The sequence below is a fragment of the Jaculus jaculus genome, chromosome 9, assembly GCF_020740685.1.
Source record: "Jaculus jaculus isolate mJacJac1 chromosome 9, mJacJac1.mat.Y.cur, whole genome shotgun sequence".
Lineage (NCBI taxonomy): Eukaryota > Metazoa > Chordata > Mammalia > Rodentia > Dipodidae > Jaculus > Jaculus jaculus.
In genome coordinates, this window is record NC_059110.1 from 81,992,478 (window position 1) to 82,009,255 (window position 16,778).

General features: G+C 42.6%; 1 protein-coding gene across 3 annotated transcripts in view; it reads left to right on the top strand.

Annotated features, from left to right (window-relative positions):
- The window catches only part of Smg6 (SMG6 nonsense mediated mRNA decay factor), a 304,470-nt gene that overhangs the window by 4,562 nt on the left and 283,130 nt on the right, over positions 1-16,778 (top strand). For all 3 annotated transcript variants that reach the window (XM_004667845.2, XM_045158342.1, XM_045158343.1), the window contains 5 exons: positions 1,759-3,505; positions 4,208-4,400; positions 5,189-5,299; positions 11,370-11,476; positions 11,903-11,981. In XM_004667845.2, coding sequence (XP_004667902.2) covers positions 1,759-3,505; positions 4,208-4,400; positions 5,189-5,299; positions 11,370-11,476; positions 11,903-11,981 — 2,237 coding nt within the window. The remainder of the gene's footprint in view (positions 1-1,758; positions 3,506-4,207; positions 4,401-5,188; positions 5,300-11,369; positions 11,477-11,902; positions 11,982-16,778) is intronic.

The window sequence follows — 16,778 nt, forward strand, 5'->3', positions numbered from 1 at the left end:
CAAATAAATAAATAAAAATAACAACAACAACAAAAACTTTCTATCCTAAAAAAAAAAAAAAGAAGTATTTGTCTAGGTTATGTTTACAGACTGGAGTTGCAAAGCTTTTGTCTAGGACTGTGGGTTATGTGTACTTCTCTTTTCCCATTCTCCCAACCACCATATAATATAGTAAGTATAAATAGTAAATATGTCACATGTAATATGTAATATATTATATGTATATATTATATGCATATAATAATATACATATATGTATACTATATATAATATATGTATATAAATCTGTAAGTGGAAAATGTGTTTGTTTATATAGTGCTGAAAATTGATTGCAGGGGTCTCCTGTATGCCAGGCAAATGCTATACTACTGAGCTACACTTCCAGTCACCTCTTAATATGGGAAAATAGCTTAGCCATCCTAGAAAAATGTTAAATGCAAGCCAGGTGTGGTGGCACATTCCTTTAATCCCAGCACTTGGGAGGCAGACATGAGAGGATCATTGTGAGTTCAAGGCCACCCTGAGACTCCTTGGTGAATTCCAAGTCAGCCTGGGCTAGAGTGAAACCCTACCTTGAAAAAAAAAAAAAGAAAAAGAGAGAGAGAAATGTTAGATGCAGAAGAAAAGACTGAGCCAGGTGTGGTTACACATACCGGCAATCCCAGTACTCAGGAGGCGGAAGCAGAGGGTTGTGAATTTGAGACCTGTTTATGCTACATAGTGTCTCAAGGGGAAAAAAAATGAGTTAGGTGTGGTAGCGCATGCAAACTTTTAGTCACAGAACTTGGAAAGTAGAGTTAGGATTGCTGTGAGTTCAAGGCCAGCCTGTGACTACAGAGTGACTTCCAGGTCAGCTTGGGCTGAAGTGAGACCCTATCTTGAGGGGGGGAAAAGAAAGTAAGAAAATAAAAACAACAAAAAGATTCAAGGGCTTTGTGAACAGAATAGTTTCATGGCAGACACTTTAGAGAGATATTTTTATTCTAAAAAATAATGAGGTAGTTTGGGGTCTTGGGATCTGAATATGACTTTGGATTTTTTCTTTTTCTTCTTTTTTAATTTTTATTTATTTTTCGAGGTAGGGTCTCACTGTAGTTCAGGCTGACCTAGAATCCACAATGTAGTCTCAGGGTGGCCTTGACTCACTGTGATCCTCCTACTTCTACCTCCCAAGTGCTGGGATTAAAGGTGTGTGCCACCACATCAGACTTTTTTTTCCCCCCAAGGTAGCTGAATATGACTTTGGTAACTCAAGAAAATGTAGATTTTTTTTTTCCCTCCCATTTTTACAGCCTCAGAGGTTGTAACACAGTCAGGTTCTTACCCTTGCAGGTTGTTGAACAAATATTATAGACCCAGAATTTCTGCTTTTGTAGAAATATTCATTCCTGTCCATCAGTATTAGCATTTGGATGTATAATTCTTTTTTAAAATTTATTTTTGTCTATTTTTATTTATTTATTTGAGAGTGACAGACAGAGAAAGAGGCAGATAGAGAAAGAATGGACATGCTAGGGCCTCCAGCCACTGCAAACAAATTCCAGATGTGTGTGCTTCCTTGTGTATCTGGCCTATGTGGGTCCTGGAGAACCGAGGTACTTAGGCTTCACAGGCAAGCACTTAACCGCTAAGCCATCTCTCCAGCCCTGGATGTGTAATTCTTACTCAAATTTTCTTTTACTTAACCAGAATGACAATTTCCCCCTCCTTCATTTTTTTTTCCTGTTACCTTTTCCTCCTTAACTTTCTTAATAATAGAAAACATGAAGGAATTAAAGGAGCCCAGGCAGCGCAAAGATAACAGGCGCCCAGATTTGGAAATCTATAAACCTGGTCTTTCTCGACTAAGGAACAGAAGCAAAATCAAAGAGCCTTGTGGGAGTGAGGAATTTAAGGATGAAACTGTGAACGACAGAGATTCTTCTGCTGGAAATGGTACAATGCTTAATAAAGGTGTCTGCAGGGAACTGGACCACCAACAGCAAAATGGTCCTGTAGACCCAGAAAATAATCAGGCGCCAGAAGTATTTCCTAAGACTGTTGGACTAGAGGATCGAAGTCTTAGAATTATCAAGAGGACAAAGAAACCAGACCTTCAAATCTACCAGCCTGGACGGCGTTTACAGACTATTACTAAAGAGTCAGCTGGCCACATGGATGAGGAAGAAATCCTCAACCAGGTGGAACAGTTGAGGATAGAGGATGATGACTGTAAGGGAAAAGTTGTAAAAGAGGAAGTCATGAATAAACTAGATAAAACTGAGGCAGAAAAGAACCAGAATAATGACCGAGTAAGGACTGCAAGGGGAGAAAAAGGAAAAAAGGTTGAAAAGCGGGAAGGGACAATGAAAGGGAATGATGATGACCCTTCCCAGGGAAAGCCAGGTTCTGCAAAGCGCTACTCTCGCTCAGACAAACGAAGGAACCGCTATCGAACATGCAGTACCAGCTCAGCTGGTAGCAACAACAGTGCTGACCTGACTGATAATGGATGTCGACGTCGGCGCCAGGATCGGATCAAGGAGAGGCCGAGACTGAAGAAGCAGGTGTCTATGTCCTCCACTGATTCCTTTGATGAGGACAGAATTGATGAGCCTGATGTAGGATCAAGGAGGAGCTCAGAAAGGAAGAAGCATTTAGAAGGAAACTGGTCCGGCCATGGAGAGAGTGAACAGAAAAGCAATGGTAAAGAAAATCGAGGCTCCCTTCATGTCACTTTTGATGCAGAAACCATGAATAAAGATGCCCCCATGGTGAGATCAGCCAAAGAAAATATGGGTGGAATAAAGCCTGACAAAGGCTTAAGCAGTGGAGGCAAAGGCTCTGAGAAGCAAGAGTTCAAAAACCCAAAACAAGAACTTAAGAGTCGTGGTCGTGGCATTCTGATTCTGCCTGCACATACTGCCCTGTCTGTTAATTCAGCAGGTTCTCCAGAGTCTACACCTTTGGGACCTCGACTTCTATTTGGATCTGGTAATAAAGGATCTCGAAGTTGGGGCCGAGGGGGTACCACTCGCCGACTGTGGGACCCAAACAATCCTGATCAGAAACCTGCTTTAAAGAGCCAGACACCCCAGCTACATTTTTTGGACACTGATGATGAAGTCAGCCCTACATCTTGGAGTGACTCACGTCAGGCCCAAGCATCTTACTATAAATTTCAAAACTCTGACAACCCCTATTATTACCCTCGGACACCAGGCACTGCCTCCCAGTATCCCTATACAGGGTATAGTCCTCTACAATACCCTGTGGGCCCTGCAAATAGTGTGTATCCAGGGCCTTACTACCCAGGCTACACAACCCCCTCAGGACAGTATGTATGTAGCCCTCTCCCTGCCAGCACCATGAGTCCTGAAGAGATAGAGCAGCATGTGAGGAACATGCAGCAGCAGGAGCTACATAGGCTTCTCCGAGTGGCTGACAACCAGGAACTGCAGCTCAGCAACCTGCTCTCTAGGGACCGCATCAGTACTGAAGGCATGGAGAAGATGGCTCAGCTCAGGTATGGTGTGTTCTGTCCTGTGGTTTTGGTTAGAGGGAAATAAAGTCAAGCTGAAGGTGGATAGCCTCCTGTGGCTCAACCCCAAGGGCCTTTTATATGCTGGGCTAAGTGTTCTACCATTGAGCCATACTTGCCTTGACTTATAAGGAATGGACAGTTAGAAAAAGAATAGAAGTTTTATTCCTAGTCTTAGAAGAAATGAATGTGCTTCTTACTTTAAGAGAATTTTTTTCCCCGATGTAGGGTCTCACTCTAGCTCAGGCTGACCTAGAATTCACTATGTAATCTCAGGGTGGCCTCAAACTCATAGTGATTCTCCTACCTTTGCCTCCTGAATGCTGGGATTAAAGGTGTGTGCCACCATGCCCAGCTGAGAAAAAATGTTTTAAGGGAGCATAGACCCTTGGAAAGGAAAGAATTTTCAGAATGCCAAGAAATGAACATCATATAACTTGGAATGAAAATTCAACTTAAGCTGTTGAATTCAGATGTGCACATGTTGGGAAATGTTATTTTACTAGGGATAACTGTCTTTGGAATGACATTCTGTTGTACAGAGTAGAAATCAGTTTGAATAGTATACTAGAATACACTTAGCATTTCTTGTGAAGAGAGGTGGTTAATTTTCAGGAAGGTCAACTCTTGGGTCTAGCCTTTCCTGTGATATATCTGGAGCTAGAAGGTACATGTATTTTATTCCAGAACTGAACTGCTGCAGCTGTATGAGCGCTGTATTCTGTTAGATATCGAATTCTCTGATAATCAGAATGTGGATCAGATTCTGTGGAAGAATGCTTTCTATCAGGTGATTGAGAAGTTCAGGCAGCTTCTCAAGGATCCAAATATTGAGAACCCAGAACAGATTCGGAACAGACTCTTGGAGCTCTTGGATGAGGTAAACTATTATTTTTTTGTTCTCAGGATAAAGACTGCAGCATCCTGTAGTTCTGGTGGGTTTCTACTGCCTGAGATACTGTTTTAGAACCAAACATTGACAAAACACCTGACACTTTCTTTATATTTAGAGCTGACTTGCTCTTGTTATGTCCTTAGGATGATGACTATGCTCTCAGTCACTTTTGGGCTTAAAAGCTTTCTGAGGGTCTGGGGGGAATGGCTCAGTGGTTAAAGGTGCTTGCTTGCAAAGCCTTGCTTGCCTGGGTTCAGTTCCTTAGCCACCCACATAAAGCCAGACAGGTATTTATTTTTAGTGGCAGTAGACCTGGCATACATGCACACTAAAAAATTTACAAGGCCAGGCATAGTGGCACATGCCTTAAATCCCAGCACTCACAAGGCAGAGGTAGGAAGATCACTATGAGTTTGAGGACACCCTGAAACTACATAGTGAATTCCACGTCAGCATGGGCTAGAGTGAGACCCTACCTTGAAAAACAAAAAATAAAAACTTACTAAAAACAAACAAACAAAAAAAAACTTTGTGAGTGTCATGGCCTGCTTTGAGAGAGGGAGAGGAAAAAAAGGAGTGATCATTATCTTTAAAACCATGGAGAGACTTATACTATGAATTGGTCTTGTGTTGTCTTGGTGGCCTCTAATTGCTTACTTTGTGTGCCTCCTTTTACATAGTATGTCGGAACACTGGGAAAACTGAGAAAGTCATTTACCCCTGTTTCTGGTAAGTAGATTCAATTTTCTCAATTTTTCTTTTTCTCTTTATAGGGCAGTGACTTCTTTGATAGTTTGCTTCAGAAGCTACAAGTTACTTACAAGTTTAAACTGGAGGATTACATGGATGGTCTTGCCATTCGCAGCAAGCCATTATGGAAGACAGTAAGTCAGTTTCTTTCCTTGGTTTAAATATATTCATCCATTTTGTCATCATAGATATAGTACTAGTTATGTTCTAGGCACTATTCTGGTGGATTTTGAGAGTATAAGAGTGAAAGAGTGTAGTAAGGGAACAAACAGATGAAACAGTTATAAGCTGGTTGTAACATCTGCCTTGTAATCCCAGCATTTGGGAGGTGGGAGCAAGAGAATCAGGAGTTTAATTTGAGGCCAGCTTCATCTATGTAGTGAGTTCCAAGTCATCTTAGCGTAGAGTGACACCTGCCTGACAAAACAAACAAACAACCAAAAAGTTGAAGTGAAGATGGCTCAGAGGATCAAGTGCTTATCACTCAAGTTTGTATACCTGAGTCTGATCCCTCGACCCCATGTAAAAACCCAGAAGCCCTATTGGGCTTTGTCATGAGGGATGGAAATGGGAAAATTTCCTGGAAGTTTGTGGCAAGCACAGCAAAGAACAGCAGGAGAATCCAGAGCAAGAAACACTGGTCAACAGGTGAAAAGGCAGAAGAATGACCCAAAAATTGGCCTCTGACCTCAGCACGTGCTCTGTGGCATGCATGTATCTACACAGAATTAAATAAATATAAAAACATTGTTTAAAAAAACATGGTAATGTCATAAACACTGTGGTGGGTTGAGTGTGGTAGGTCATGCCTGTAATCTCAGCACTTGGAAAGCTGAAACAGGACATTTGCCACAAGTTTGAGACCAATCTGGGCTATATAGTGAGTTCTAAGACAGTCTGAACTATATAGAGTGAGGTCATCCCTCAAAAAAAGAAAACTAAGCACCATAAGAAGTATAGAATGGGGCTGGAGAGATGGCTTAGTGACTGAGGCACTTGTCTGCTAAGCCTAAGGACCCAGGTTCGATTTCCCAGAACCCACATAAACCAGATGCACAAGGTAGCACATGTCTGGAGTTCATTTGCAGTGGCTGGAGGCCCTGGTGCACCCATTCTCTCTCTATCTCTCCCCCCCGCCCGCCCAATGAATAAATAAAATATTTTAAAAGTATATAGGGGCCGGAGAGATAGCTTAGCAGTTAAGGCACTTGCCTGTAAAGCCTAAGAACCCATGTTTGAATCTCCTGGTCCCACTTAAGCCAGAAGCAGTGACGCAAGTGTGCAGTGTCACACATGCACACAAAGGGGCACAAGTGTCTGGAGTTTGTGGCTGCTGAAGGCCTTGGCATGCCCCTTCTCTCTCTGCCTCTTTCTGTCAAAATAAATTTTTAAAAAGCATATAGAATGGTTAAGAGGCTTGAAGGAAAGCTAGTTGACTCAGGCTTGGTTGGTTCCAGGAAGACTTTTCAGAGGCTCTCAAACTCAGTCTTTTTTTGTTTGTTTGTATTTGGTTTTCTAGGTGGGATTTCACTCTAGCCCAGACTGACCTAGAAGTCACTATGTAGTCTCAGGGTGGCCTTGAACTCGTGGCTATCCTTCTACCTCTGCCTCCTGAGTGCTGGGAGTAAAGGCATGCGCCACCACATCTGGCTCAGTCTTTGTTTTTGTTTTTATATTTTGCTGTTCTGGAGATTGAGCTCAGCCTCATGAAAGCTAGGCAAGAGCTGTATCCACTGAGATACATCCCCAACCAGCCTGAATCTTGAACGTAGCTAGGAGGTTGAAAGATGGAAAGGTAATTTAGAAGGTGGACATGGTGAGAGAGAACCAGGTGTTCTTGAGAGTTGTAAGAAATTCTGTCTGCTGGTGTTGGTAATATGGAGTAAGGTTATTTTAGTAGCTAAAGCTAATGAAGTAGGAAGTGACCAGATCACAAACTGTTAGATGCTATATTGAAGAGTTTGGGCTTTGTTCTGTAAGCATTGAAGAACCATTGGTTGATTTATTTTTAAAATTTTTTTTTTAACTTTTCTTTATTTGAGAGCGACAGACAGAGAGAGAGAAAGAGGCAGATAGAGAGAGAGAGAATGGGCACGCCAGGGCCTCCAGCCACTGCAAATGAACTCCAGATTCGTGCGCCCCCTTGTGCATCTGGCTAACGTGGGTCCTGGGGAACTGAGCCTTGAACTGGGGTCCTTAGGCTTCACAGGCAAGCGCTTAACCGCCAAGCCATCTCTTCAGCCCCCATCGGTTGATTTTTACAGCACATGGTAATAGATTTATTCTTCAAGCCACTTTTTTTTTTTTGGAGGTAGGGTCTCGCTCTGGCCTAGGCTGACCTGAAATTCACTATGTAGTCTCAGCGCTCTCAAACTCATGGCAATCCTCCTACCTCTGCCTCTGGAGTGCTGGGATTAAAGGCGTGCACCACCATGCCTGGCTTAGAGCCACTCATTTTAACAAATTGGTGAGTTTTGTTATTGTCTGCTTTTTTAAGCCTCACTGTAGCCCAGGATGACCTGAAACTCACTGTGTAGCCCAGGCTGAATCACTGAAATCCTCTTATCTTCACCACTGATTGCTGGGATTAAAGGTGTGAGCCATAAAACATGGCCAAATTGGTTAGTTTGGATTGGAATTAAGTAAAAAATGGAGCTAGGGGAGTGAGGTTATAGGCCCAGATTAAGGAGGAAAGCATAGTAAGTTAAAAAGAAAGTATATATTAGAAAGCTGAAGAGATGGCTCAGCAGTTAAGGCACTTGCCTGCTAAGCCTAATGATCCAGGTTCAATTCCCCAGTACCCACATAAAGCCAGATGCCATGTAAGTGGCACATGCATTTGGAGTTTATTTGCAGTGGCTAGAGGCCCTGGCACGCCCTTTCTCTCTCTCTCTCTCTCTCACTCTCTCTCTCTCTGTGTCTGCTTTTAAATAAATAAATAAATAAATAAATCTTAAAAAAAATTAGAAAGCTGTATGTGGTGCCCACATGTATAATCCCAACCAACACTTGAAAGGTTGAAGCAGGAAGAGTGTTGCACATTGATAGCCAGACAGAGCTAGTAACAAGACCCTATCTCATAAATAACAACTACAAAAAACAAACAAACAAAAGAAGCAAGCAAACGAGGAGGTAGAAATGAATTGCTGGCTCATTTGGGTGAGAGCTGAGATTGGAAATCATCTTCCAATTTGTGGCCAAAGCAAATGATTGTAAGTGAGGTGTTCAGGGGTGTTTATGTGTGCACATGTATGCCTATCCTCCCTCCCTCCCTCTCTTCCTTTTTCTCGTCGACAGGGCCTCGTGTAGGCAAGGCTAATCTAGAACTCACCTTGTAGCTAAGGCTGTCCTTAAACTCCTTGTCTTTCTGCCTTCACCTCCTGAGTGCTGGGATTATAGGTGTGCTCCACCACTCCCAGCTAAATAAAAACTTAAAATTTTTTTAAAGCTGGCCGTGGTGGTGCACCTTTAATCCCAGCACTCAGGAGGCAGATGTAAGATGATTGCCATGAGTTTGAGGTCACCCTGAGACTACATAGTGAATTCTAGGTCAGCCTGGGCTAGAGTAAGACCCTACCTCAAAAAAAAAAAAAAAATTTAATTTGTGGAAGAGGAGGGAGAGAATGGGTGTGCCAGAGTCTCTTGCTGCTGCAAACAATCTCCAGACACATGTGCCAGTTTGTGCATCTGGCTTTACGTGGGTACTAAGAATTTGAAAACAGGTCTGCAGGCTTTGCAAGCAAGTGCCTTCAATCACTAAGCCATCTCTGTAGCCTGGTAAGGGAAATTTATTTATTTTCAAGAAGAGAGACAGACTAAGAGATAAGAGATGTGCTATGGCCTCCTGCCACTGCAAATGAACTTCAGATCCATGTGCCACTCTGCGCATCTGGCTTTACGTGGGTACTGGGGAATTGAACCCAGGCCTTTAGGCTTTGCAAGTAAGTACCTAAACCGCTGAGCCATCTTTCCAGACCCAGAATTTTGTTTTGCTTTGAGATAGAGTCTCACTAGTTCAGGCTGATGTGAAATTCAGTAAATAGTCTCAGGCTGGCCTCAAACTCACAGTGATCCTTTTACCTCTGCCTCCCGAGTGCTAGGATTAAAGGTGTGTGCCACCATGCCCTGACAGCAGGTTTTTGTTCTTTTTCAAGGTAGGGTCTCACTGTAGCCCAGGCTGACCAAGATATCACAGTGATCATCCTAGCTCGGCCTCCTGAGTGCTGGTTATTAATGGGTAACAAAACGTGCCAATATATCCAGCTTTTCTTCTTTTATTTTCTCTTTTCCTTTCCTTCTCCTCTTCTCTCCTTTCTTTTCTTTTTGAGACAGTCTTGCTGTGTAACCCTGGAACTCACTATGTAGACCAGGCCTTGAACTTGTAGTCTTGTTATTCTCCAGCTTTTTTTTTTTTTCTTTTTTCAGTAGGGTCTTGCTCTAGCCCAGGCTGACCTGGAATTTACTATGCAGTCTCAGGGTGGCCTCGAACTCACGGTTATCCTCCTGCCTCTGCCTCCCAAGTTCTGGAGTTAAAAGCTTCAGCCTTTGCTTTTCTAGTGCTGGAATTATAGGTGTGTGCTTCCATGCCCAATGTTTTGATATTTCTGAAATATGATTTGCTATATATTTTAGTATGGGCTTGAACTTGAGATCCTCTTGCTTCATCTTCCATAATGCTGGGATTATAAGTGTGTGCCACTATGACCTACTGAGAGTTAGGGTTTTTATTTTGTTGTTGTTTTTACTTTTTGTGTCTTTGTTTTCCCCAAGTTAGGGTCTCCCTCTAGCTCAGGCTGAGCTAGAATTCACTATAGTCTCAGGGTAGCCTCAAATTCATGGTGATCCTTCTAACTCTGGCTCCTGAGTGCTGGGATTAAAGGGGTGTGCCACTGTGCCTCGCCTGATGTTAATTGTGCTGCAGTAGAATTGAACCTAACACCCTGCACATGCTAGACAAGCACTGTACTACTGAGCTGTATGCCTGACCCTTGTTTTAATGAGAGACTGAAGGTCTTGCTCTAGCCCAGGCTGACCTGGAATTCATTATGTGATCTTAACCTGGCCTCAAATTCAGCAATCCACCTATCTCTGCCTCTCAAATGCTGGGATTAAAGGCATATATCACCATACCTGGCTTCAATTCATAGTTTTAATGTAATTTTACATTCATTCCTTTCTGTTGCTCTGTAGAATATGAAATGTGTTTATATGTGTATGGACATACACATGTGTGGGGTGCATGTATGCATGTTGAGGCCAGAGGACAACCTTGGGTACCATCCTCAGAAATGCTCTCCTCCTTTTTTTGTGGCAGCGTTTGTAATTGAACTGGAATTCACTGATTAGACTAGACTGGCTGGGTACTATGGACCGATCTCTAGTCTTCATGGTTGCATGGCAGGCAATTTACTAAGTTATCTCTGCAGTCCTCTAGAAAATATATTTTTAAACACAGATGAAAAAAACTAGTCTTAGTTGTCCTGAAGGTTTTATTGAGATCACACAGGTTGCCTGACTCCTAGTTTCTGAATGTCTTTTCCATTTGCCTGGAAATTGAAATAAGAATTACCACTGTCGGGCTGGAGAGATGGCTTAGCGGTTAAGCGCTTGCCTGTGAAGCCTAAGGACCCCGGTTCGAGGCTCGGTTCCCCAGGTCCCACGTTAGCCAGATGCACAAGGGGGCACACGTGTCTGGAGTTCGTTTGCAGAGGCTGGAAGCCCTGGCACGCCCATTCTCTCTCTCTCCCTCTATCTGTCTTTCTCTCTGTGTCTGTCACTCTCAAATAAATTAATTAATTAAAAAAAATTTAAAAAAAAAAGAATTACCACTGTCAATCCCTTTAGTAATATTTTCTTTTTTTTTTTTTTTTTTTTGGTTTTTCGAGGCAGGGTCTCACTCTGGCTCAGGCTGTCCTGGAATTCACTATGTAGTCTCAGGGTGGCCTTGAACTCACAGCGATCCTCCTACCTCTGCCTCCCGAGTGCTGGGATTAAAGGTGTGTGCCACCACGCCTGGCCCTTTAGTAATATTTTCTCAACAGATCTTGTATCATGATGTTGGCTGTGTCAAGGTTGCAAACAATACTTTGTTGAGGACTATTAATGCTTTATCATACTACCCTGCCATTTTGACTCCATTCCTTTTCCTCTTGGGGTTGAATTTAATGTTTTTTGAGTCCTATTAACTGGTTGTTTCTTCTGAAGGTAAAATACGCTTTGATAAGTGCCCAACGATGTATGATTTGCCAAGGCGATATATCTAGATATCGGGAGCAAGCCAATGATACGGCAAACTATGGGAAAGCACGCAGGTACTTTGTCTCTCAGTTCATTTTCCTCTTCCCTTTGTTGCATTAACTGAAGCCCTATGAAACAATTGACCACTTGGGCTTCTTCCCATATGAATGCTCTTCAGGGTCCCTGTTGGTCTCTTTAGTAAGGTAACTTCCAGTTTGTGACTTATGTAGAAGGGTTATCAGCATTACTTCGGGGTTGGTATGCAGCTATAATTTATATTTTCTTTTCTTTTTTTTTTTTTTTTTTTTTTGAGGTAGGGTCTCAGTCTAGCCTAGGCTAACCTGGCACTCACTCTGTAGTCCCAAGCTGACCTTGAACTCATGGTGATCATCCTGCCTCTGCCTTCTGAATGCTGGAATAAAAGGTATGAACCACAGTGCCTGGCTTAATTTCTTTTTCTTTCTTTCTTTCTTTTTTTTTTTAATGTTTTTATATTCTAGTTGGTACTTGAAAGCCCAGCACATTGCTCCCAAGAATGGACGTCCATATAATCAGTTGGCTTTACTGGCAGTGTATACGGTAAGAAATCTGTGGTCAGATTTTAAATTCTGTGTTTAAAGGCAGCTTCCCTTTGTGTGCACATGCACATACACATGTCTATCCTGTATGTGCATGTATGTGCCCCGTGTGTACTGTGTGAAGGCCAGAGGAGAATGTTGAGTATCTACCTCTACTACTCTTTTTTAAAAATATTTTATATTTATTTATTTATTTGACAGAGAAAGAGGGGGGGAGAGAATGGGCACACCAGGGCCCCTAGCCACTGCAAATGAATTCCAGATGCATGCACCCCCTTGTGCATATGGCTAACGTGGGTCCTGGGGAATCAAACCTGGGCCCTCTGACTTTGCAGGCAAACACCTTAACCGCTAAGCCATCCCTCCAGCCCCCACCTCTACTACTATTTCTGTTTGGTTTCTTAAGATGGAGTCTCTCACTGGACCTGGAGCTAAAGTTTTTTTTTTTTTTTTTTTTTCTTCAAGGTAGGGTCTCACTCTAGCCTAGGCTGGCCTGGAATTCACTATGTAGTTTCAGGGTGGCCTTGAACTCTTGGCCATCCTACTGCCTCTGCCTCCTGAGTGCTGGGATTAAAAGACATGTGCCACCATGCCCAGCTAGAGCTACAGTTTTTGGGTTTGTCTGATTGACTTGCAAGCCTTAGCTATTCTTCTGTCTCTCTTTCTTCATCCCACACCTCACTGGGATTACAGGCATGCTTGGCCATATCCAACTTTTTATGTGGGTGCTGGAGATTGAATTCAGGTCCTATATTTGAGTATCAAGTCCTTTTAACAGCTGGGTTATCTTCCCAGCCCCCATTTTTCTTTTTCTTTGAGATAGAGCTTTGCTGTATATTCTAGGTGGGCTTTAAATTTGTGATCATCCTTGCCATAGCCTTCTAAATGCTAGGATTACAAATGTGTGTAATATCACACTGGAGTTTCTGAAAAATAGGGCTTTGTTTTATTTATTTATTTTTATTTATTTTGGTTTTTCAAGGTAGGGTCTTGCTCTAGTTTAGGCTGACCTGGAATTGACTGTGTAATCTCAGGCTGGCCTCAAACTTACAACAATCCTCCTACCTCCTTAGTGTTGGGATTAAAGGCTGGGGCCACCACATCTGGTGGCTTTTTTATTTTTTATTTTTCATTTTTATTCATTTATTTGTGAGTGACAGACAGAGAGAGAGAATGGGTGCACCAGGGCGTCTAGTCACTGCAAACGAACTCTAGACACATGCACCCCCTGTGCGTCTGGCTAACATGGGTCCTGGGGAATCGAGCCTCAAACCAAGGTCCTTAGGCTTCACAAGCAAGCGCTTAACCACTAAGCCATCTCTCCAGCCCAGCTATTTTATTTTTATTTTGAAACAGGTTCTTACTTTGTAGGCCAAGCTGGCCTTGAAATTGTAATCCTTTCAAGTATTGGGATTATAGGCATGTGACATTACTCACATCTAACCTAAATTTGGGCTTTTAAATTTATTTATTTATATATTTGCATGTGGGGGGGGGAGACTCTTGCCATTGTACACACTCGGGCCTTTTTACTTTATTTTATTTTTTAAAAAATTTATGAGAGAGCGAGAGAGACTGAAAATTGGCATGTCAGGGCCTCTAGTCATTGCAGTCAAACTCCAGATGTGTGCTGCCTTATGTGTGTGTGTGACCTTGCATGCTTGTATCACTTTGTGTGGCTGGCTTACGTGGGACTTGGAGAGTCAAACATGGGTCCTTTGGCTTTGCAGGCAAGCACCTTAACCACTAAGCCATTTCTTCAGCCCTTAATTTATTTTTAATTTTTGTTTTTCCAAGATAGGGTCTCGCTTTAGCTCAGGCCAACCTGGAATTCATGATGTAGTCTCAGAGTGGCCTTGAACTCATGGCAATCCTCCTACCTCTGCCTCCCAAGTGCGGGATTGAAGGCATGTACCACCATGCCCGGCTTTAAATGTTTTTTTGTTTTTTTACAAATATTTTATTTACTTATGTGAGAGAGAAAGAGGCAGATAGAGAAAATGGGCATGCTAGGGCCTCTAGCCACTGCAAACGAACTACAGACACATGTACCACCTTGTGCATCTGGTTTACTTAGGCACTAGGTAATCGAACCTGTGTCCTTAGGCTTTGTAGGCAAGTACCTTAGTCCCTAAGCCATGTCTCCAGCCCCCCTTTTTGTTTTTTTGGTGGTCGTTTTATTTTACATTTCTATTTTCACATGTGTGTGTTTGTATGAGTGTGTGAACAAGCCTGGGTCTCTTGCCACTGCAAACAAATGCCAGAAACCTGTCACTTTTTATAGCCCAGCCCAGCCCAGCCTGATTATAAAAAATATCCCATGGTAATACCCTCCCTCTCCCCACTTTCCCCTTTGAAATTCCATTCTCCATCATATCCCCTCTCCATCTCAATAAGTCCCTCTTTTATTTTGATGTTGTGATCTTTCCCTCCTCTTATGATGGTCTTGTGTTGGTAGTGTCAGGCACTATGAGGTCATGGATATCAAGGCTATTTAATGTTTGGAGGGACTTGGTGGTTTTTGAGACAGGGCATAATAGCCCAGGGTGGCCTGGAGCTCACTATGTAGCATATTCTTGACTGACCTTAAATTTGAGGCAATTCTCCTGCTTCAGTTTCCCTAATGTTGGGATTGTAGGAATAAACTACCATGCCCGGCTTTTCTTCTTTTTTTTTGAGGGAGGGTCTTACTTTAGCCCAGGCTGACCTCAAGCTCATGGTGATCCTCCTGCCTTGGCCTCCCAAGTGCTATAATTAAAAGTGTATACCACTACGCTTGGCATTTTCTTTCTTAAAAATATTTAATATTTTTTTATTTATTTACTTGCAAGCAGGGAGAGAGAGAGAATGGGCATGCCATGTCCTCTAGCTACTCTGAACAAACTCCAGAAGCACTGCACCACTTTCTGCATCTGGCATTATGAGGATACTGGGGAATCAAACTTGGGTTGTTAGGCTTTGCAGGCAAGTGCCTTAACCCCTGAGCCATGTCTCTAGCCTTGTTTCTCTTCTTTTTGTAAGGAGTGTTTGAGCTTGTATTCCCACTTCTCTGGGTGATATTTTGTCTCCACTTTTTCCTTGTTCACTTCCACCTTTATTTTCCAAATTTTATCTTTGTGGTGGTTTGATTCAGGTGTTCCCAGTAAACTTAAGTGTTCTGAATGGTAGGTCCCCAGCTGATGGCAATTTGGAGTTGGAGTCTCCTGGAGACAGTGTATTGTTGGAGTGGGCTTATGAGTGTTGTGACCAGCTTCCTCTTGGCAGTGTTTCGTACACTCTCCTGCTGCTATTTTCCACCTGATGTTGGCCGGGTGGTGATGTCCAGCTTCTCCTCATGCGACATTTTCTCCTACCATTATGGAGCTTCCCTTTGAGTCTGTAAACCAAAATAAATTCATTCTTTCCACAAGCTGCTTTTGGTTGGATGCTTTCTGCCATCAACAGGAAGTTAACTGCAATAGCTTTCTTTCTCAGTTTTCATCTTTTTTCCTAGCTTTTCTTTTTAATATTTACTAATTTTAATATTTAATACTTAATATTTACTAGTAAGCAGATAGAAGAGAGAGAAACAAAATGGGTATGCCAGGGCCTCCAGCCACTGCAAACCAAGAACATATGCATGCACCACCTTGTGCATGTGGCTTTATGTGAGCACTGGGGAGTCAAACTTGGGTCCTTAGGCTTTGCAGGCAAGCACCTTAACCACTGAGCCATCTCTCTAGCTCTTCCCGCTCCCCCCCCCCCAAGGTAGGGTCTTACTTTATCCCAGGATAACCTGGAATTCACTTTGTAGTTTCAAGCTGGCCTCAAACTCACAATGATCCAACTATCTCTGCCTCCTGATTACTGGGTTTAGGGTCTCACTCTAGTCCAGGCTGACCTGGAACTCACCTTATAGTTCCAGGCTGCCTTAAACTCATAGTGCTCTTCCAGCCTCTGCCTCTCAAGTGCTGGGATTAAACGGACACCACTATACTTGGTGATGTTTCTTCTTAATAAGAAAATGTAATTAACTCTCACTTCTTTCTAGGTCTATGACATTTTTGTTACTTTAAAAAGAAACGAGGTGCTGGAGAGATGGCTGAATGGTTAAAGGTACTTGCTTGCAAAGCCTGATGGCCTGATTTTGATTTTTCAGTACCCACATAAAGGTAGATTCCCAAAAGTGGCGTATATGTCTAGAATTTATTTGCTGTAGCAGGAGGCTCTGGCTCACCCATGCTCACCCTCTTTCTCAAATAAATAGATAAAAATATTTAGGCAATAAACAAAACTAAAAGCAAACTACTTTTTTGTTTTTAAATTTTCATTTTATTTATTAAATTACGAGTTGGTATGCTAGGACCTCTAGCCACTGCAACAAAAGAACTCCAGATGCATGGACCACCTTGTCCATTTGGCTTTACGTGGGTACTGGAGAATCGAACCTGGATTCTTAAGCCATGCAGTCAAGTGCTTTAACCACTGAGCCATCTCTCCATCTTTTTTTTTGTTGTTGTTTTTTGGTTTTTCAAGGTAGGAGTTCACTCTAGCCCAGGCTGATCTGGAATGCAATATGGAGTCTCAAGCTGGTCTGAAACTCACTGTGATCTTCTTACCTCTGCCTCCCAACTGCTGGGATTAAAGGTGTGAGCTACCATGCTTGGCTTACTGCAGTGTTTTATGTATCCAGTCTGGCCTCAAACTCATTTCTATTCTGCCTCAGAATGCTGGGGTCAAAGATCCGGCTCAGTCTCTCCAGTGTTGCGATTAAAGGTATGCACTACCATGCCTGGCTTATAATAGTTTTATATTTGTA